The sequence below is a fragment of the Curcuma longa genome, unplaced genomic scaffold (genome assembly GCF_044706935.1).
Source record: "Curcuma longa cultivar G26 ecotype Majalengka, Jawa Barat unplaced genomic scaffold, ITB_CL_G26_1.1 utg2798_np1212_758248_RagTag, whole genome shotgun sequence".
Taxonomy (NCBI): Eukaryota; Viridiplantae; Streptophyta; class Magnoliopsida; order Zingiberales; family Zingiberaceae; genus Curcuma; species Curcuma longa.
Window position 1 is genome coordinate 578,463 of NW_027435600.1, and position 21,050 is coordinate 599,512.

At 38.2% G+C, this 21,050-nt stretch overlaps 3 protein-coding genes across 3 annotated transcripts; 1 reads left to right on the forward strand and 2 right to left on the reverse strand.

Annotated features, from left to right (window-relative positions):
• Positions 1-1,017: 1,017 nt before the first annotated feature.
• LOC141820250 (uncharacterized) lies at positions 1,018-4,476 on the reverse strand. Its single transcript, XM_074707541.1, has 2 exons — positions 2,295-4,476; positions 1,018-1,234 (listed from the first exon to the last, which is right to left on the reverse strand). Exon 1 carries the CDS (start codon positions 4,456-4,458, stop codon positions 2,299-2,301), a length of 2,160 nt encoding a protein of 719 aa, XP_074563642.1. The 5' UTR covers positions 4,459-4,476; the 3' UTR covers positions 1,018-1,234; positions 2,295-2,298.
• A 1,102-nt stretch (positions 4,477-5,578) lies between these two features.
• LOC141820187 (uncharacterized) lies at positions 5,579-13,879 on the reverse strand. Its single transcript, XM_074707465.1, has 10 exons — positions 13,373-13,879; positions 12,040-12,137; positions 11,923-11,968; positions 10,546-10,628; positions 9,759-9,823; positions 8,363-8,424; positions 7,124-7,183; positions 6,980-7,012; positions 6,286-6,351; positions 5,579-5,790 (listed from the first exon to the last, which is right to left on the reverse strand). Exons 1-10 carry the CDS (start codon positions 13,754-13,756, stop codon positions 5,746-5,748), a joined length of 942 nt encoding a protein of 313 aa, XP_074563566.1. The 5' UTR covers positions 13,757-13,879; the 3' UTR covers positions 5,579-5,745.
• A 2,164-nt stretch (positions 13,880-16,043) lies between these two features.
• On the forward strand, positions 16,044-20,834 carry LOC141820189 (uncharacterized). The gene is made up of 5 exons (XM_074707467.1): positions 16,044-16,695; positions 17,189-17,656; positions 17,776-18,153; positions 18,224-18,291; positions 20,399-20,834. Exons 1-5 carry the CDS (start codon positions 16,129-16,131, stop codon positions 20,607-20,609), a joined length of 1,692 nt encoding a protein of 563 aa, XP_074563568.1. The 5' UTR covers positions 16,044-16,128; the 3' UTR covers positions 20,610-20,834.
• Positions 20,835-21,050: the final 216 nt, after the last annotated feature.

Sequence of the window (21,050 nt, forward strand, 5' to 3'; positions counted from 1 at the left end):
GACGGAGGTGCGGCGGTGCTGTGCAGGGGGTGAAGGAAAACAGGGGGCGGCACCGGTTTCGGGTTTGCCTTGATGCAGACGACGAAGGCGGCGGCTGAGGGAGAAGGGAGGCGGTGCTGGCGTCGGCAGTCGCAGGTGAGCGGCGGCGAAGGGTAGAGGAAGACGGCGGCTGCTCTGCTTCGTCTTCTCCGCGCGGATGGTCCAGAACAGAGGCGGCGACGTTGCAGAGGGAAAGGAGGAGGCGGGCTGGTGGCTAGGGATCTGGTCGCGGCCTCCTCTTATAGCCCTCATCCTCGGTCCGTTCCGAGCTTTCCGCCGGCGGAAACGGGCGGCGGCGGGCCGAGCGCCGTCTACGCGAGACGCGGGCGCGTGAACAGAAACAGTCGGCGTATTTTTAATAGGGAATGCACAGTAACCCGATTAAACCTAACCCACCGATTAACCCAATTAAAACAATTAAATCTATTACTGTAGCGAACCGGGTTCGTTTTTGGTTCGCGTGGTTCGGCCATCAAACGACCTCCGATTTAGTCAAAACTGGTCTCGTTGGATTCGTCTTTGCAAGACGAATCTTTTCATCTATTTGATTTTATCAAACTCCCTTCTACCATTTAACTAAAGGACCTTTATCATAATTTTTTTTTTAAATCTAATTAAAAATTCCTAAAAATAGGGAGAAATAATCGGGGTGTTACAATTTTTTCTGATGGTTCATCTGAAAGGAGATTACCTCGAGCCAGACGAAGCTCCTTTCTCAATTAGATGGCTTCATTATCGGCTGAACTCATCTTCCCTGTCACGTCTCGGGAGGCTGTCCGAAAAATTTCGACAACATCTGCTCAGTAACAATGATCTTCCCTAAATACATACAATGATACTCAGCCACATGCAACTGGAATAAGGATTACACGTCACAACATACACCACAGATGCAACATAAACTATAACATAAGGCCTACAAGACCACACATTACTATCACACACACGAAATCACAGATATGCAACAATAGAAACACGTAGGAAACGAAAGCATCGAAAATCTGAATCAACATTCGACAAAACAAACAACCACGGATACAAACCCAACATACCAACAGTCTATGTCCACAAAATATAAAATCCATACTTGTATACAACTATAAACCATATAACCACAACATAAACTCCCTAAAATGAGACAGTGAGACAGAACCAGCCGACAGAATCTCCAAGCTCCAAATAATCTATCTGCTACCTGGGGAGAAAACAAAGTAACCCCAGGATCTGGGTAGTGAGCATTAGATACTCAGTGGGTACAGAATAGAAGTCATGTAAGATAAACTAGCAGGAGTAACAAGAATGTAACAACTAGAAAGAATAAGTACAAGAGATATAAACACTAGTCAACAGGTAGTAGGTATAATCAGCAGATAGCATGAATCATGGTAGTCGAGCATGGTATATCAACTAAACAATAGAGAAGTAATATTGTGCAACAGGTATAGATAACATGTACATATACTCATGTATATAATGACATACAAGTGCAACAATTATAACAAATAAATGCAACAGTCGTAATATATGAGTAAATTAAACTATGTAATAATCCTACCAACGAATGCAGGTAAAAACACGCAGCAAACATCGCAAACAAATGCAAGTCTCTGTCCGTACTCTACATTCTCCAGTCACCCTCCCAGAGCACAGTGAACTGAGGGATCAGACAAGACATACTGCACAGGCTCCAACAACGTGGTGGGTTAACAATTAAGACATATATTACTCACATCATTATACTACTGATCAACAGTAGTCCTATCTGTACCACACAATAAATAGATAGATAATCATATAACATGACATACTTCAACAACAGAAATAACATAAGTGACATTAAACACAAACCTTATTTTAACTAGCATATGAATCTATATGCTAGGACAAGTAAAAATCAACATAAGACCACCAAAGTAAAGCAAGGTAATCGAACAACAACTATAATTTTTTAGATTAGGAACGGCACAAGTAATTCATTTTCCTTTTCCCTTCTTATCTCCTTGAGGAATTAACTATCCATTTGTTAGGTACAACAAATATATGTTGAGATGAACATGTTTTTGGGATAGCGACAAGGAGAATAGACCAAGTCTCATATTTAAGCTATGTTTATACAATGCAAAACTAATATACAAGTAACAAAAGTATATTTCATCAGTTTTGAGTTTTTCTGTCCCTGTGCATTATTACAAGTATATATTATCGTTGACATTACCATCAAGAGCACTAGTATGAGCAGGGTTCAACATGAATACCTCATTAGCAGGCAGTAGCAGAAATGAGTTCATTAAGTTGGGGACTTATATTGAGCCAGTGACAGTCATCAAAGCTGCATCTTGCGCTGCCATCTAGAGCTTCAGCAACGTCGGCAGGCTCCAAGAAAAAGGGTGTCCATGTTGGAGTGCCATCCTCAAAGGAGCTGTGGGTGAGGCGTTGAATGTCAGAACCATCGATCTTGATGGTAAAAATTTCCCCATAAGGTTGGTAATGATGGGGGTTGGAAATGGGTTCTGCTGAAATTCCTGCATAGTCTGAGGTGAAGACCAAGCTCTGGGAGTCAGGACTGAAGCAGGGGTGGTTTGTTCTTCCTCCATTTCCACTGTGCACCACCCTTCTCAACCCAGTGCCATTTGGATGCACAATGTAGATACTGAAACTTCCGCTCCCTGGATTATCCATGTCGGAGGCAAAAGCAATCCATTCTCCATCAGGTGACCAGCTGCACATGGTATCAGTCCAAGATCCCTCAGTTAGCTGATGAATTCCAGCACTGTCGCCCTCCTCGGCGTCCATAATGTACAGATTCTTGTGCCCAGAACGGCCTGATCGGAAGACGACCCATTTGCCGTCTGGTGATGGGGAAGGGAACGCGTTATTCTCGCCCCCAGTTGTCAGCTGCTTGATCGAAGGCTGTGCGTCCTTATCTCCGTCATCGTCAGGGAGAGTGATGGAAATGATATCCACTCTGGTGCTTTCTCCGGCACATACGGGGCCAGTGCTTGTGTAGATAACACCTTTCCTCTTCCAATCCCACGCCGTAGGAAAAGCATTACCAGAGAAAACCTCCCTTGGTTTGCTTGAGCCATCGGAGTTCACCACGAACAACCCGGGCATATTGACATAAGCAATCTGTTTACCGTCGGGCGAGAAGGAAGGGAAGGAGCCATCGAACCTAAGGAGTGAAAAGGTTTCCGGTGCGACGCTCTTTATGTTCTCCAGCAACAAGGATGGATCTCCATTGCTGCTTCCCCTGCATCGGTGGTACGCAACTTTGGATCCATCAGGGGATATGAAGGGATTATAGTGGTGGGAGTAGGGGACGACAGGCCGTGTCACCTCCACATAAACGTTGCTTCCGCCTCTCATGTCGATCAGCTCGATGTGACGGAATTTGGAAGTCTGTCTCCTCGTTGCGACCGCTATAACTCCCGGAGCGCCGGTGGAGGCCGCCGGTGTGAAAGCATGGAAACCGGGAGGTGTGATCCGGACAACAGATTCGACGGATACCACGGTGGACGCGAAGCTGATGGTGGCGCGGTATATGCTCCACCACCCGTCGGAACCCCGGCGGTGGAAGTAAAGAGTGGAGTCGTCCGCCCAGCACGGCCAGCTGCCATGATCGATGAGGAGAGACCTGCGCGACCCGTCCTCTGTTCGTAGGAGGTAGATGGAGGTGCGGAGCTCCTCGATATCGCCGGACCAACCCTCGGCGCCGTAGGAGGCGACGGCAGTCCAAGCGCCGGAGGGGGAAACAGCGGGGCTGAAGTCGGCGACGCCGGAGGGGGTGAGGCGGAGGGTGCGGCCGGTGGGGATGTGGGTGGAGTAGACGGCGGCCCAGCTTGTCCTGGGGGAGGAACTCGGCTGGTGGGTGGAGACGTAGACAAGGAGATCGCCAGAGAGGGAGGGGCGATCCATCATGAAGATGAGAGGCGCTCCGCGAGGTGATCCAGAGGTGGGAAGGAGGGGGAATTGAAGGCGGGTCGGCAACTGGAGGGCGGCTCGGCGAGCGGATGGAGATGCGGAAGCGGAAACAGAAGGGAAGAGGTCGAGATAGATGGCGGAGGAGCCGTTGCGCTCAGTGACGTAAAGAAGGGAGTCGAGGGAGGAGGAGGAGGAGGAGTTGAGGAAGGAGGAGGAGGAGAGGGAAGGGAAGAAGCCGTTGAAGTTGATGGAGACGCCGTCGGTGAGTTGACGGTCGTTGTCAGATGGGAGGGTGGAGGAGGAGGAGGTTGTGAGGGGGAGGGAGAAGATGTCGAAGTTGTAGCGGCTGCGGCCGAAGGTGGTGAAGATGATGGTACCGGCGGCAGAGGTGGCTTCTAGGGAGGAGGAGGAGGAGAGAGGGAGGAGGAGGAGGAGGAGGAAGAGGCGACGGTGGTTCGTCGTCATCAGTGCCGCACTCTGATCTCTTGCCGACTGCATAGGGAAGGGCAAACCGAAGAGAAGGAAGGTGTGTGTACTGACAGTTGAGATTAACTGGGCTATGTACTGTATTTTCTTGTACCTTTCCTATGGTCCTATCAAGCGATTAGAGCAGCCACAACGCTGCGGCATTGATGGGTGTTAATAACAGTCAAAAAGAGAAAAAAAATGATGTGACATGAACATGTTCAATGTGAACATGTTTTAAATGTGTTCATATACAATAAGATGGATCAGTCTTTGATTGGTCCACTCACAGGTATTTTTTTTAAAATTTTTTAGTATTATAACATGGTAACATTGCAGATGCTCTTAGCGATATTTCTAAAAAAGGTAACTATCAAGTGGGCGCGCAGGCCATCGGGTCCAAAGGCTTAGCTGGATATTTCCATAATCATCATTGCAGATAAGAAAATATATTAATATAAAAAAAGATAAAATTATAATAATAAATAAATCAATAAGAAGGTGTTTCTGCTTTATCACTGCCAAACAAAAAACTATTTTGACATTAAAAAGACAATAAATAATTAATAGCTTTGTCAATTAAATCTCTTTAACTCACTGGAACACCCAAATCAATTGAGCTACCGAGATGGCCATAGAGAATAAAAAAAACAATAATAATTGAGTGAAAAGTTTTCACATATTATTTTTAAAAAAATATTTTATTTTAAAAATGTCAATATTTTTTACTGATCTTTCCAATGATTTTCATCGCATTAAAAATTTAAAAAAATGAGCCTAATAAATTCAATTTTACAAAGATTATGTTTTTTTTGAAGGTCTAGGAAATTATCCTTCTGCGACGAAGTTGACTGAATCATGCTATAATGGCAGACTCCATCATGACCCCGGCAGATCAATGAATTTAATGAAATCCAGATGTTTTTCCAACCAATCCCTAGAAGATGCAGCCTCACCTAATGCCACATCATACATAGTTTTTAAGTTTTTAACAGAATGTGTGAAAAGGGACACAATTCTGTGGAACTACCCTATAGAACCCTCCATCCATTATCATATATTATCATTGATCTCCCTTTGTTGTGAAAAGGGACACAATTCTGTAGAGTTACTTAACGTCCTCTGCCCACGATGCTCGACATTGGCACAGGAATGGCAAGACAAAAGGCATATAACTATTATTCATTATAACAAAAAAAAAAAAAAAGATCGTAAAGGGACAGACTATCGTAATTAAATTTGACAATAGATTGACGTAATTTGCACACAAGTTAGCTTCTGATAAACTTTGCACTGCCATTTCCGTCCATATGCCAATACTCATCCTTCCCCCATCGATGATTCAAGAAGAGCAGTCTCTTCCTCCTGTAGAAATTACAAAGGTCAGTTGCTGAATGTAGAGGTATGGAAATAAAATAATCAAGCAATCAGAAAAGGCTTCAAAATGAATTAGAAGGCAACCAGTCAAAGGTGTTCAGGTTAGAACATGTCATATATATTGCATTTAGCAGATGAATCAAGCAAATTTTTTAAGCATTCAAATGTGTATTACTGGAAAAATGCATAAAGTTGTATATATCTAAAGCCAAGGGTTTAACTTTTGAATCAAGAACATATATTTGAGCTCAATAACAAGAAAGCAGACAGCTACTTGGAGACTGCCTGATCAGCTTAACCAATATCGCTAAATAAGAGGTCAGCTGGGGGCTGGGGGTTTTGTAGCTGTGTGATCACATTGACCACCCAGAAAAGTGAATTGGATATATGGGAGTTTGTATTTCCCAATGCAGTTTAGTGTTCAGAATGGCTAGAACATTTTATACAACTCACTGAAGCAGCAAATAAAAAGTCAAAACATACCACAAGTGCATTGAATTCCGTCTCCTCGTCCATGGCACTGATGATAGCAGGGTCATCCAAGAGATCCTGTTTCCCAGAGAGCCAATTAAATGCAGAAGGAAATTTAAAAAAAAAAAAAACAAGTTATTTTGTTGATAAACTGTCAGATGTACTTATTAACCTAAATATAGGAGAATAAAAATTATTGATCTCTGAATCTAATCTAATTTCCAACTATCAGTAATTCAAATGATTCATACAAAAGAAAGAAAACAAATGCAATTTTCTACTAGTACAGAAGTAAATGACCAAAGGTATAGCAGCCTGCCCTCCAAATATAGATAAAAGGTTTGGTTACAACTCCAACGAAGTTAGATTTTGCATTTTTATGGAGGTTCAAGTAATAAATATCAAGGTACATGTGTTTGTATGGACAGTCAAGGGAAATTTAGATTAAAAATTTTCCAGAATATGCCAAAATAAATTCATGGCAAAGCCAAAATGCCAAAATGATCGAGGGAAATTTCATGACAGCCTAGGAAAAATGCCAAAATAATTTATATAGTGCAAAGACAAAGTACTCCAAAAGTATAACATTCAAAATAGAAACCATCAACAAACAAAGCCACTAAAACAAGGTAATCATGAATAAAGAAATTGCAGGATAATTAGCATTTGTCATCTTAGGCATTCATAACCAAAATAGCTTGCTTACATCATTAGCAATTCTCAGAACACCATTTTTGTCCTGCACAATAAAATAATTGTGGCATATTACATTGATTTTTAAAACTCAAACATAAGAGAGAGACAATTCCTATGCCAAAACATCCAGTTCTAAAGAAAAATAAGAACCCACCTTCACAGCAACAAACAAGAGCGGGTCTGAGGGTGTGTAGATCATGTAATTTGTTCCATCCTGTAAATCAAACATGAATCTTGTTATCAGAATAATTTATATGAATATTTGCTTGCTAAGTATAACATATTTTATTCAAATGTCTAACAGTGAAAGCAATAATGAACAAAAGTAAAAAAATAATAAAGAAAAACATCAATAGTGATAACAGCTAATCTAAAAATAAATAGGTTAAAAATTTAGGTAAGCAGAGTCAAAATCATAGAGGAGAAATAAGGTAATTGTCATATTGGTAGCCAGTGGTATTCCACAATAGAATGACCCATAGCAGCAAATTTGCATAGAAATTGTGATTTACTTTCTCATCTCCGCCAAAAACTAAAGAAACTATTCACAATCTTTGAAGTTGTCTGTCTAAACACTTCTGCTCAATATAATATGTTGTGGTTCTGTCAGACTAAAAGATTCATCTACCAAAAGGAGAATAGCTAAGCTCCAGGGAAAATCTAATGGCCGGCAACAAATATCAGGTTGGTCATACTTTCATGATATTGGAAAATAAATCAGTCAAAACAAATATGCTGATATGCTTTCCCATTTTTGCTAAGTTTACCTGGGTGGATAACTAGGAAGATTAGGAGGGGGGAAGGAAAACAAAAAAATTCCATAAATGATTCATGAACCATGTGCAATTTTATTTTTCTTCCATTTCCCTCCCCTTCTTGATTCTCCACCAATGTAAATCAAGCCATGGTGAACCATAAAAGTTTCACAAACTCAACACTGTGATCTAAAATATAACCAATAAAGCAGCCGATGTTTTTGAACTTAAACAAGTTTGCTTAGATATTCTCTCCCAGCAAACTGAAATTAGCATCTTATGTATCACATAAAGCACATTATTCCTTTTTTTATTGACTTGAAACAAAAAAAAAACAAATACTTGAGATAAATCATTCCTAAATGAAATGCCCACACATCTGCATATGAGATGGTTACTTTAATCTCATGCTATTGAATAGGCCATAATTAAATATCAACTGTTCAAGAATTATATGTTGGAAAGTTGATTCCCAAATACTTGAAGCATACAGTTTGCCTTAGCTTCTTATTGTGTTGGTTTTAGAATCTTAATTCAAATCATAGAACAAGTATACTGATATAATTCCGTAATTTACATCCTTTCCATATAATAATGAATATCGGCAAGTCTGTAAACATAGCTGTTAACAGCCTCACCATAGTGAAGCAAGTTATCTTCAATCCTTCCGCCGGCATACCATCAACAGCTTCACCATCATCTGCAAATTTTGATGGATGTTAGTGCGTAGGAACTAGATCTCTAAACAGTTAGTGTAAATAATGAATTTTAAACTGAGGGGAGCAAACTTGCAAAAATTTGTTATGAACTAGATGCACTCTAACCGCTAGTGACATCTAGTTGGGATAGAAAATCAATGTAAATCAAATCTACATATAGACTATATTATAAATTTGAAATTATCACAATCCAATCATGATCATCCCAAGAGAGAAGCACAATGGTATTTCCTATTGACAAGCTGTTGAGGTGGTCTAGGGAGAATAAGAATGAATTGCTATAGAACAGCAGCAAGTGGAATCACACTGATGCAGAATAAAAATTTTAAAAAAAAAATTAAATCGGTATATGGTTAAATTTCAAACTAACAAAAAAAAAAGTTAACCTTTATTCTAGCAATTCTAGTCTATTTTCCACTGAATCTTAACGGTAAACCCAACTATTTTCCAAACACTCAATCGTTCCATCAATAGTAACATTTTTTAGCCAGTGATCTCCTCTCTATGAAGATTGTCGACTGAGGCATGTAACACGGAGACTGCTTGTTGAGGTACATGAACCTATCCTTGCATTCTGTCAAGTCTAGTGACATGGTCAACTGAGGCGCAAACCCTTATTCATGTTGTGTCACACATATATTGATGCTGCTCATGTATGGAAATACAACAAACTTACTGCCATGGTCAATCATAAGATATTGACAGTTTATTGGCTATATATATGCTTTTGATATTTAGGAAGATCCATGCTACTAGGCAAACATTTATGATGAAAAATATGATTTCTAAGACAAACATATGAAAAACGTGAACAAGATATTGTGCTAATGATGAAAAAGAATATTCAAATTGACGGGTCAATTGACAAAATCAGCATCAAATGAAGAGGGGCACAAGTTAGCAGTATAGAACTCCTAGGACACAGTATAAAAGCAGGAAAATGACAAATGGAGTGAATTGCGGGAATTAACATCTTTAAATAGCAGCTTCCAATCGGAAAATCCTTTAACAGAAATCTAGTATTACAATATAAATAACTGACATGAGCCGGATAGTTAAAGCTAAACTAAATACTGGATGTCCCCGTTAAATGGATATAACAGATAACAGAAAGTTCCATAATACTGATAGTCCTGTAAGAAATTTGTGGTCAGATTTTAGAGAAACTTAAGGGTTGACTGAATGAAGATTTTTAAGCTCAGGAAAAGATTTCACTTAATATGCACAACCTACTACCAAATCACCATAAGGATTTGTGTTAATAAAAAAAATTCATTCAATCTTCATGTCAACAAGCATCAATATAACAAGTTACCCGTGTGAAATTCAAGAATGTCTTCGTCTGAGTAGCAGAAGCCTCCTCTTGCAGTGTAACAAAACCTAATCAGGAAAAAGGAAATCATTTTTATAATAGCATTTTCTTTCAGAAACATGATCCTCCAAACCATTGATTTAGACTTCTAAGTACTAATTTTCCAAAGAAAGTAAACACCAATGGTGTGTTTGGTTCATGGAATGGAATATACAAGGAATATAATAATTATTTCTAACTTTCAAGAACTCAAATAGACAAGAAGTATTCATTAAGTTGGTTCATGCAATGGAATACGCATAAAATAACTATTCTTATTTTTGATTGGTAGGAATGTGATAATGAACGCACAAGGAATAGTTTTCACAATGAATATGGGGTAGGCCAAGCTATTAAGATTTGACATGCCTGACTAACCCGTCTAACCTGATCCAGCTACGTGGACATCCCCGATTGCTCCCCCCCCCCCCCCCCCCCAGCCCAGTATGTCCCGCCTAATCAGCTCACCGATCCAGTTGGACCAACTGGCCCAACTTACTTGACCAAACCAACTAGCTCATCAGACCCAGTTATCCCTAGAATGGATTAAGGAATACATATTCCTCTTGAATTTGGAATAACTATTTTGCGAGAATAGGTATTTCAAGGTCAGTTTTGCAACCAAACATTGGGATGTTCATTCCATGGAAATCCATAGAGAATAGGATAGCTACTCTCATGAATCAAACACGCCATAAAAGCAATCTGGAATCAAATAAATAATGGATAGAAGAGGTCAAGTAATGCATACCCACTAAGTACAAGATGCATATGAATTTTGGCAAGGGCATATGCAGCAGCAGGGGTTACAGCATCAACTTCCTCATCATCAACCTGCAAAGGAATAATGAATCAACAGGTCTCACAGAACATAAGAGTGCTTGGTAATATGACAGACTGGAGCGTATGAGAGAAACATATTGAAGATATCTATTTACAGAATAATCAGTCCAAAATGAGCAAGAAAGTGATGTGAAAGGACAAACTTTCAGAATTCCAGAAAAGAGACAAAGCAATGTTCTTTTCTGTAAGCATAGAACTTTAGGCATGTGCAAGCCAAAAGTATGATTAACTTTAGTTTATCAAACACCATAATCAAATAATTCAAGGAAAGTAATTACTAACATCTGAGCATAAACAGTAAGAGGATAAGGTTGATCTTGGAGAAGATTATTTGAATTTAGCCCTCATAATCCCCTGACCTATATCCATGTTACTTATTATCACCTTAAATGTGCATCCCTGTCTATTTGGATATTTACTAATAGGCATCTAACTATCAACTTATAGGTCCCTAACTATGTACATACAGGTTCCTAACACCCCTGCCCCTTCTAGTTGGTCCAAAAATATATAAACCTCTAGCTTATTACAAATATATTATCTCTCAAAACCTTAGCAAATCTAATAACTGACAATTAGAAGTTAGAATTAACAAATGAAGTAATGATCTAATGATCTCCTTGTATTCTATTTTGTCTCCCTGGCAAAGTGGCAATCAGTCTTTATATGTTTTATGGTGGAGTCAAATGTCACATGTGAATTTGTCATTCTTCATTCATTTTTTGCAATTCTCTTGATGGTTAGTTTGTCTTGAATCTGGTCAGAAAAGTAACCCTGAAGAATTTGTGTCATCCTGTGCATCTAAAGCAACTTGTTGGAAGTCTAACTTCTCAATTCTAGTAACTTAATCCACATCCTTTCACAAGGAAACCAAGAGAATTCGCCTTGTCAAAGAGACCAATTCTAGCTACTGGCTAGACAATTTGTTTTATTCCTTTGATGGGCATTGAAGGTTCTCTTCTTCAGTATTTCAACTTCTTGTTGTTCCTACATCCAATTGAGATAGCTGAACAGTTCAAATATTAGATGAAGTAGCTTCATGCAAGTGCTTATCCACTATCTCAGCCTGCAACATCCTTTGTGCATATAGGTACTTCATTCAAGCGCTTATGACGCACGCATCTGACTCCAAACCTTGAATTCTAACTTTAGATGCTTCTAATTACATGCCTCGTAAAAATTTACACATGTTAAATATCTTTTTCTTATCCGAAGTCACATCATAAGATACATTTCATGCATTATCATGGGAAAAAATATGACTTAAACAGGAAGAAAATCATACAGCTGACCACCCCTCAAAATTTGTGCTCTTCAGGATCTGTATAGGCCTGAAAAGGAGTAAATCTTATGAAATAACCATATTTCAAAATTAACAAAAAATATTATAGTTTATACTTACGGATCAAGTGGGCAGAGCAAGAAGCACTCATCCCCTGCAGAACTTTGGAAAATCCTCCTAATAACACATTCTAGTGGCAAATTGTTTGTAGCATCAATCTGCCAAATAAAAAAAAAAGACAGTACATTTTTCTTGATTATGCTTAGGACGATCAATAATTTCTTTTGCACATCATGAGATGCAAAAAAACACAAACAAGAATAGTTTGCACATGGATGCAGACAAATAAATTGAATAGCCGGAAAACTAGCTAAGTCTGTAAGGCCAAAAAACTAGCTAGGCTTGCATCAGCAATACCTATCTCCTAACACATATTAATGAAGGTAAAGAGAAAATATATATACATGCAGAAATTCCAGTGTAATTTTAGACAAATAATTATCATGCGACAACTCTAGCAAATCCTATTGTTGCATCCAAATCAAATCAATAAGAACAGCATTAAACATCCACTAATAGGTGTAAACTAATCATATACAGCAAACAAAAATCACTGCTACATTAAACCAAAAGACACCATTTTCAAAACTGGGAGGGATCTATATATAAGATGGGTAGTTGACTGAATGAGTTTAGGCTTCCCAGTTAAAATAACTTAACCCAGATGATGTAGGGAAGGTCCATGCTTCTTCTTATTTTCAACGAATTGTTTCTTTCCTATTTTCAGTGTGTTCTCATTCATTGAGAAACAACAGAAAAAGGTGCACACAGACAATTACATTTTTATCGATTGACACTGGTACATTGTCACTTCCAATCCTGATTCTCATTTTTCTCTGGTTTTCCTTGATCTCCATGCAGTGTATCTTGTGTTTCTTTTCATGCAGTTGAATGTTTCACAACTTCAGGGATGTTCATCGAAAAAATATTATGACCAACAAAGTTGAAGAATTTATCAACTTCAACTTTGAGGTGTAGTCTCATTACATTAATACTGATGTATCTTTGATATCAATCCAAAAAAGTCTCATGATGAGTATAATACCACAGGCTGTTTTGCATAAAGGAAGCAATCACAGAACCAACCATCTCTGCAATATTGATCCGCATTAACAATAGATCACAATTGCAAATACGTGAGTGTAACACAAAATTCCATCCACGCTACTCTTTCATCTCACTTATTTTTCAATACTTTTGCTCACTTAGCACCCCTTCAACTTTCCACTCAATAAAACAGAAATAGTGGTATAATCTAAAGCTTTAGAAATTTTCTATGCAAGAATAAACAATGGAACAAACAGAAACTAAGTACGAATATAACCACCAAAAGGCAACGTAATTCAGAAATCGTAAAGGATAACAAAAGCAAGAGAGAGGATGCATAATGTACAATAGTTGTGATCCGCTTTGAGGAGGCAAGAAGAACCCTGCCATGCTCGTCGAGCACGAAGCCAGCGGGGGGCTTGGGCAACGGAGAAGGCCGACTCCACACGTTCTCAGGTTCGGATACCACCTCCACGGAATCTCCGCTGTCATCCAACGGCATCCGTTCCGGTGCCTTCCTCCGCCCAGCCTTCTTCTTGGCAGGCCGAGACTGCCGCTGCTGCTGCTGATTCGTGGCGCAGCAGGGTACGAAGCATCTCGAACACCCGGACCTCGGGTTAGAATCACGGGCCGAAACCTGGCGCATCGCAAAGCGCGGCGGCGTTGAAAGAGGTCTAGCAAGTGTGAGATAGCAAGAATAGGGCGAGGTGCCGGCGGAAACGCCAATCATCTTAGGGCCGATTCTGCAATCCAGGCAAGGTGTTATCTGGAACGAAGCACGAGAGCAGAAGAGGCGTTGCAGGAGGCGGAGGAGAGCATGGGAGAGGTTGCACGAAGCGAAGGGATTGGGTTGTAGCGTAGACAGAGAAGCGAAAGGGGGTTTGTGCAGTCAGCGTGAGTCTTTTACAGGCAGTGAGATATTTTTATGAGAAAATTTTCATTTTTAGCCCGCATTTTAATTTCTTTATAACTAAACCCTGGAGTTTAATTATTCATTTTAAACCCTACAGCTTCATAATTATTGCCCATTTATCCTCGTTCGAATTTCTTATAAATAAAAAAATAAAAGGGATAAATGATAATTTATCAGATAAAATAATAATGATAATAAATTATAAGAACAATTTTGATAAATTTTATGAATATAGAAAGCAATTTTAGAAGTAATTAAAATTTTAATAGCCTAACCAGATCCCAGTAGTTGCAGACTTGCAGTTGAACTAGACTCATTAATAATTGAGGTTATCTAATCTAGGTAACGAATCCATGATGGACACAAGAGAAGGTTTCATGCACATAGTATACACATAGAATAGAATGAAAAATAAAATGAAAATTGTGAGATTTAATGCAATGAAAGAATAACTAGTGCTCTACATCATTAATATTTTTCTTTTTCTAGGATAAAATCCTGATATACAGAAACTTTTTTTTTTACAATAGTTGATTGCATATTACAAATCAATGGTGAAATAAAAAAAGAAAAAAAAAATGAAGAATATTTTTCTCACCAAACAATCAATAATATATGTTTCCAATCTAATTTGTACCCTTTTACAGATCCATGCTTGGGAAGGAGCCTTTCTCCACATATGTTCATAATATTTATGTTTGTGATACATTATAAACCAACTAAAATACTTTAAAATTTTTCAATGTGGGACTAAAGTCTCATTTTAAATAAAGTTTCCTTCTTCCTTTCCACCTCTTTTTTATTCACATTTCTAACACAATGTTTAAAATTTTAAAATATTAATATAGTCTAAACTAGGGGAGTTTTAAGAACCCTTTGATGATGTTGGTGAGAAAATATGATAGATCTAAGCTTCTTAACATATCAAATTATCTTAAAGTTGTAAAGATTACAAAAATCCAAATATCTCAATCTAAGATGTAGGCTCTAAGTTCGAGAGCATGGTTACACTCAAAAGATCTCTCAAAAATAATGATTTTGTTTTGAAGTGATTCCAAGGTTTCTAAGACCAATAATAAGTTATTTAATTAAAAATTCATTTATGACTTTACAATGTTCAAAATTTTAAAATCTTGATAGAGTTTGAAGTAAGAGAGTATTAGAAATTATTTGATGGCGTTGATGAATGAGTAAGTATGATAGACTTAAATTTTTAATGAGCTTATGCCAAATTATTTCAAGATTATGAAAATTAATCCACATCTTTCAATCTAGATTGTGGAGTTTTGGTTTGAGTACATGGTTGCACTTAGGAGGTTCTTAGGAATGTAATGTTATAGTTTGAAATGATTCTAAAATTTGTAAGACCATTAAAGAGTTAGAAACACTTCAAATTAAGTTCATTATACTTCTTATATTATCACGAGTGTAATTATGTCTTTAGATAAGAATTTTATAACTTAAATAAAAAGTTATAAGTTTTTGAAATTGATATTAAGATATTTTAAGAGTTGTGTAATAGTTCCACCGTATAATAAGAATATAAAAAGTTTAATAATTGATTGACTAATTACAAATACTCAATTGTTGATCACAAATCAAACACAATAAATTTAGAAATTGATTAATACACTCAATTATCTAATAATAAATTTTTTTATTAATTCAAGTATTTAGATCTTGTAATTCGATTAATATTGAAAGTGGACAGTCAAATCTCATGAACTGACCATTAGGTAAATTCGAGAAACGTAGATAGAAATGCGAATTATTCTATCTTCTGCATAGAGGTGGAATCTGGCACCTTAGCAGTCCTATATAATCGGCCTCACGATCATTTATAAAAAGATAAATTGAGAAACTAGAAACTACAGTTAGTCATGATGCAGAAGGATATTACTTGACTGAGAATTATCCTGATCGCTTACCATCACCTGGGGCTATTATCTAATAATAGTGACAATTGATAAAGAAGAAATATAATAAAAAATAACTATATCGGTCGATAAATACAAATGGAAATCTGGCCGCCATTAGTAAATTGCCGTTTTAAATAATAAAGGAACGATCAATATGGGGACTGACCCTACTTTACACCTCCCGCCGAAAACCCTAATCCTCTCTAGTCCCCTTCGCGACTTCATCTCCCTCCTCCTTCTACGGTTCTTCATGTAGCACCAGCGGAAGCCATGGTCAAGCTCTGGCGTGGAACACCCGTCCTCTCTGCTGCTGGCTTCCTTGAGGCCGCTGTCGCCAGACCGCTCCTGCTCGCTCCAATGCAATCCCTCCGCCTCCCTCTTTCTAGCTCCGTCTCCACTCTCGTTCCTATCCGTCATCCCTGCAGGAAAGCATCCCCTGCGTCTCGATTTCCAGAAGATGCGCTCAGTCTCTTCGGACCGGCTCGAGCGTCAGCTCCGGCTTCCTTTTCCCGCGGCGGATGGTCGAGGAGTTTCAGGGCGGTCGAAGCTAAGAGGACACGGGAGAAAGGTGGGGACTTGGAGAGCACTGCTGAAGTGGAACAGGAGGAGAAGGATGGGGTTATGGACAGGGATAAAAGAAGTTGGGCAACGCAGCAGACAACCTTAAAGCCAGTGGACAGGAGGGTACGGGAAGGAGCTTCATTGGATGCTCCCTCTCCCCCGTCACGGAGCTTAGAGTTGTTAGCGATTCCTGGGGTTGGGCCTCGGAATCTAAGGAAGCTGGTCGATAAGGGTTTTGAAGGCGTGGATCAGCTCAAACAACTTTACATAGATAAGGTGTACGATGTGCTTCCACATTGAGTTAATTTTAGCTGTTGCAACCTGTGCTCGGAGTTCTATGCACTATGCCGCACGCGCACATGAACAAACTTCAAAAGTCTAACTAATACGTCCCTTTTGGAATTCCCTGTGAATTTGTGAATAAGGACAAGTTTCCTGTTACGTTCATTTGCTCATGAGTTCACATGCTTGGTGTGATAAAACTAGGGTATCTTTATGATAACTTGGCTTGGTACAATTTCATTGTTCGATGCCACTTTCTTGGTTGATATATGCATTTGCATTCATTGCCCTTTGCATTGCATATCATCGATTTCTTTCTTATGTTTCCTGAAGTTAAATTGCTAATATGACAATTTGATGTGCTGAATTTCTTCCAAGTCACTGCGTATGCTATAGCAAATCTTCTGGAACGTGTCCATCCTTCACTGTTTTAATTTCCTTTCGGAATGGTCGGGTGATTTCCCTTACATAATTTTTGTCCTGGCAGGTTGTTGGTAAATCAAGCCAGAAGATGGTTGAATACCTAAAAAGCTCCATAGGTATCATCCACAAAAACCATGCAGAGAGCATAACCTCCTTTATCAAAGAAAAAGTGGAAGAAGAGTTGAAAGATGATACTACCAAATCTAATGTCAGGCTTCCACCGAACAATAGACTTACCTTCTGTGTCGAAGGGAATATCAGTGTGGGGAAGACTACTTTTCTTCAAAGGATAGCTAATGAAACAATCGAACTACGTGATCTAGTGGAAATAGTTCCTGAACCTATTGCAAAGTGGCAGGATGTTGGTCCTGATCACTTCAATATATTGGATGCCTTTTATGCTGAGCCACAAAGGTATGCATACACCTTTCAGAACTATGTATTTGTAACCAGGGTCATGCAGGAAAGAGAATCAGCTTCTGGAATAAAACCTCTCAGGCTGATGGAAAGAAGTGTCTTTAGTGATAGAATGGTAAGCATACTTGTGTGATAAATTAATAACTTAAGCAACATTTTCATTTGATAATCATGGTCATTTAATTCTTCTTTGGATTTTGTCAAGTCTTGATGCTGATTATCTTCTATGTTTAGGTATTTGTAAGAGCTGTTTATGAGGCCAAATGGATGAATGAAATGGAAATTAGCATCTATGATTCATGGTTTGATCCTGTTGTATCGAGCCTTCCAGGGCTAATTCCTGACGGGTTCATTTATCTTAGAGCTAGCCCTGATACTTGCCACAAGCGAATGATGCTGCGTAAGAGAGCGGAGGAAGGAGGTGTCAGTTTGGACTACTTGAGGGATCTACATGAGAAACACGAAAGCTGGCTGTTCCCTTCACAAAATGGAAACCATGGTGTATTGTCAGTCAGTCAGTTGCCTCTGCATATGGATAAATCTGTACATTTGGATATTAAAGATCGTGTGTTTCTTTTAGAAGGTGATCATATGCATCCAACTATCCAAAAGGTGACTTTCACTTTTTTTTACCTATAAAAGAAAATTATCCAGTGAATCTAAGAGTTTTATTCTCGAGCAGGTTCCAGCTTTAGTTCTGGATTGTGAACCCAACATTGATTTTAACAGGGACATTGAAGCCAAACAGCAGTAAGTTCTGAAGTATTTTCACCAAATATTGTGGTCTGACTGTTTCTTTCCCTGTTTTTGATCACGCAATTCCATTCTCGTTCATCTTCTTTTAATATTTTTATTTTTGATGTCCACTACTCTCTTTTGTTGTTCATCTAAATCATGTCTAGTGCCTCAACTTAAAAGCTGTCATTAGTATTACTAGGATGCAAAATCAACACACCCCACCGCCATGCATAATTTGGATACTAGAATTGCCGGTGAGTTTCATCTGTTTCATTATTTAGCCTGCTTAGAGTCGTCAGCTCTTGTGCGTACTTAGTTGAACGGGGCTCGCTGCCCATTTAGATCAACATTTTTGTGCCTCCTTAGTTATTGGGTTGAAATAATTTCCTCAAGAGCTAATTCTACATCATTCAAAAAACTAGAATGAGCATTTAGGCACTCAAAAGAGCTGCATCCTAAAAACCAATATAAACAAACACCTAAAAACTATCATTATCATCATCATCAAGCTGTGGGAATCCCAACTTCTTGGAGTTGGTTACATGGAGTGTATCCAAGTATGCCACTAATAATATTCAGATCAATTAAATTACCATTCTACACCAGCTAGAGTTTTGTTTCATTTCCTTCTCTCTCTTATACCTCATCAGCTCTAATTTTTTAAACTCATCTAATTGTATAATTCATTGGTTGCCTTTAAACATGTCTAATATCTTCTTCTCTCTCTATTGTTCATTTGATCATCTATCTACTATAGAAACCATTTAAAAACAGTGTCATTAGAAAAAAATATTATCTAGAGGATGGAAATAGAAAATATGTTTTAGGGTGGTCACTTATCCTTGTATGTTTAGTTTTGCTGTAAAGAAATTTCAAATTGTTTTAACTGGATTTTATTGGTGATATAAAAGAGATGATAGCCAGATTAGATCAAACATGACTAATGAACCATGCTATTTTATTTTATTTAGTATTTTTTATAATATTTAATAATATAATTTTCATTACAATAAAAATTTATATTGTCGAATCATCCTAATCTACTTTTTTTATTACCATATATTTTAGATCTTTTTATACTTTTTTTAATCATCATCATCATTATTTTTAAGTATCTTTTTTTTTTAAATTTAGACCAAGCATGGCCTAAGATGGCTAGCCATGTTAGTTCATTTTACATTCTCTATTATATATCTAAGAACTTAAGTTTTTGTTTCATTTATATTTATATATATCTATTTGATTTACAATAACTTTAGCATTTATTAGTTGGTTATCATGCCTTATTTTACAATATCTAGGATGCATGGTTGTCTTGTATTGAAGTCTTTTTTTCCATGTGGAATTATCATTCAGTGTCAACTATGTTTGCTCACCAAAGTAACATTGTATATCCAATGCAAGAGCATGCAGAAATATTTTCTAGCAAATAGTTTTCATTTGCACAAATGGAGCTTAAGATGAAAATCATGCATGGGACAGGTTCAAGAAATCAACTGTTAGTACTTAGTTTTTTTTTTTGGTGTTTCTTGAGATTAGGAATGATTAAGTGGTTGGTTGTTGAGCCAATTGGACCAGTGAGAATTTTCAGATGAGGTTGGTTAGTTTTGCAAACAATTGCCAACTAAATTATTTTACCATGGTGTCAGTATAACATATGTATCTCAGACAAATTAGTCAGCGGTTATATTACTACGTTAAAAGAAATAATACCTGTCGAACATTGTATTGGGAAAGCTGAAAATTTTCCTATCTAAATAATTTATCCTAATCTATTTAAATCGTCTGTCCTAACATAAGCATGCCATCCATTTGTTGTTATAGTTGACTTGATACTTTGATATGATAACTCTTATCGAATTTAATATGAGTATTGCATCATACTCGAGCAAAAAAAAAAAAAAATCAGGCTACTTCATATCAGCTAGTCAATGGGGGTGGGGAACTTTAACCTTGCTTGATGTGAGGTGGCTTGATAAATTTAACGGTGGACGGTTTAAATAGGTTAGGATGCAATTGCTAAAATTAGAATGTTTGGATAGATTGCTTTAAGGTGGCAGTTATACAGAGGATCGCAAATTGCATTTCATGTCAAAAATCTGATCCTTTGATCTCGTAGGTATGCTCGGCAGGTTGCTCAGTTCTTCGAGTTTGTGAAGAAAAAGAAAGAAGCTACATCCGCAGAAACAAACAGTGACCCAAAGAGCAAAGGTCAAAACATATTGCTTCCCCAAGAAGGTGATTTGTGGATTCCTAAAGGCACTCGCCTCCCCGAATCTGTCCTAACATCCATGGACTTGAAGAGAGCAATGTCCTTCCTCTCAAGTTAGCTGCTATTCTATTGGTGCTCGTATTTTATTTGATGTCCAAAAAATGAGAAGCTTCTGTAGATGTAATAATCACAGTGCTGTCGATGGTGTAAGTTTGTAGTTTCTACGTAGAAAATTAAAGCTGTAACTGTCAATCCTCGCGTAGACAAGAAGTTAGAATTTTAGGCTGCTCTTCTGTAAATGGTAGATGGATGCTTGTATGATAATTCTCCAGATTTGTTTTTTTGTCTGTTCTATTTATGCCAGGAATACATACTCTGCAGAAAGAGAAGAGATCGAGCCCTGCTGCGTGCCCAAGAATCCAAGTTGCTAATGCTCTTTTGGCTATGGAATTTGAAGGGGTCAAAACTATTTTGTTGAGACTTGTGCCACACGTTTTGGACCAAGCTCAATCACCTCACAAGGGAATATATTTTCTTTGGCCTCGTTTTCTCGAGTCCA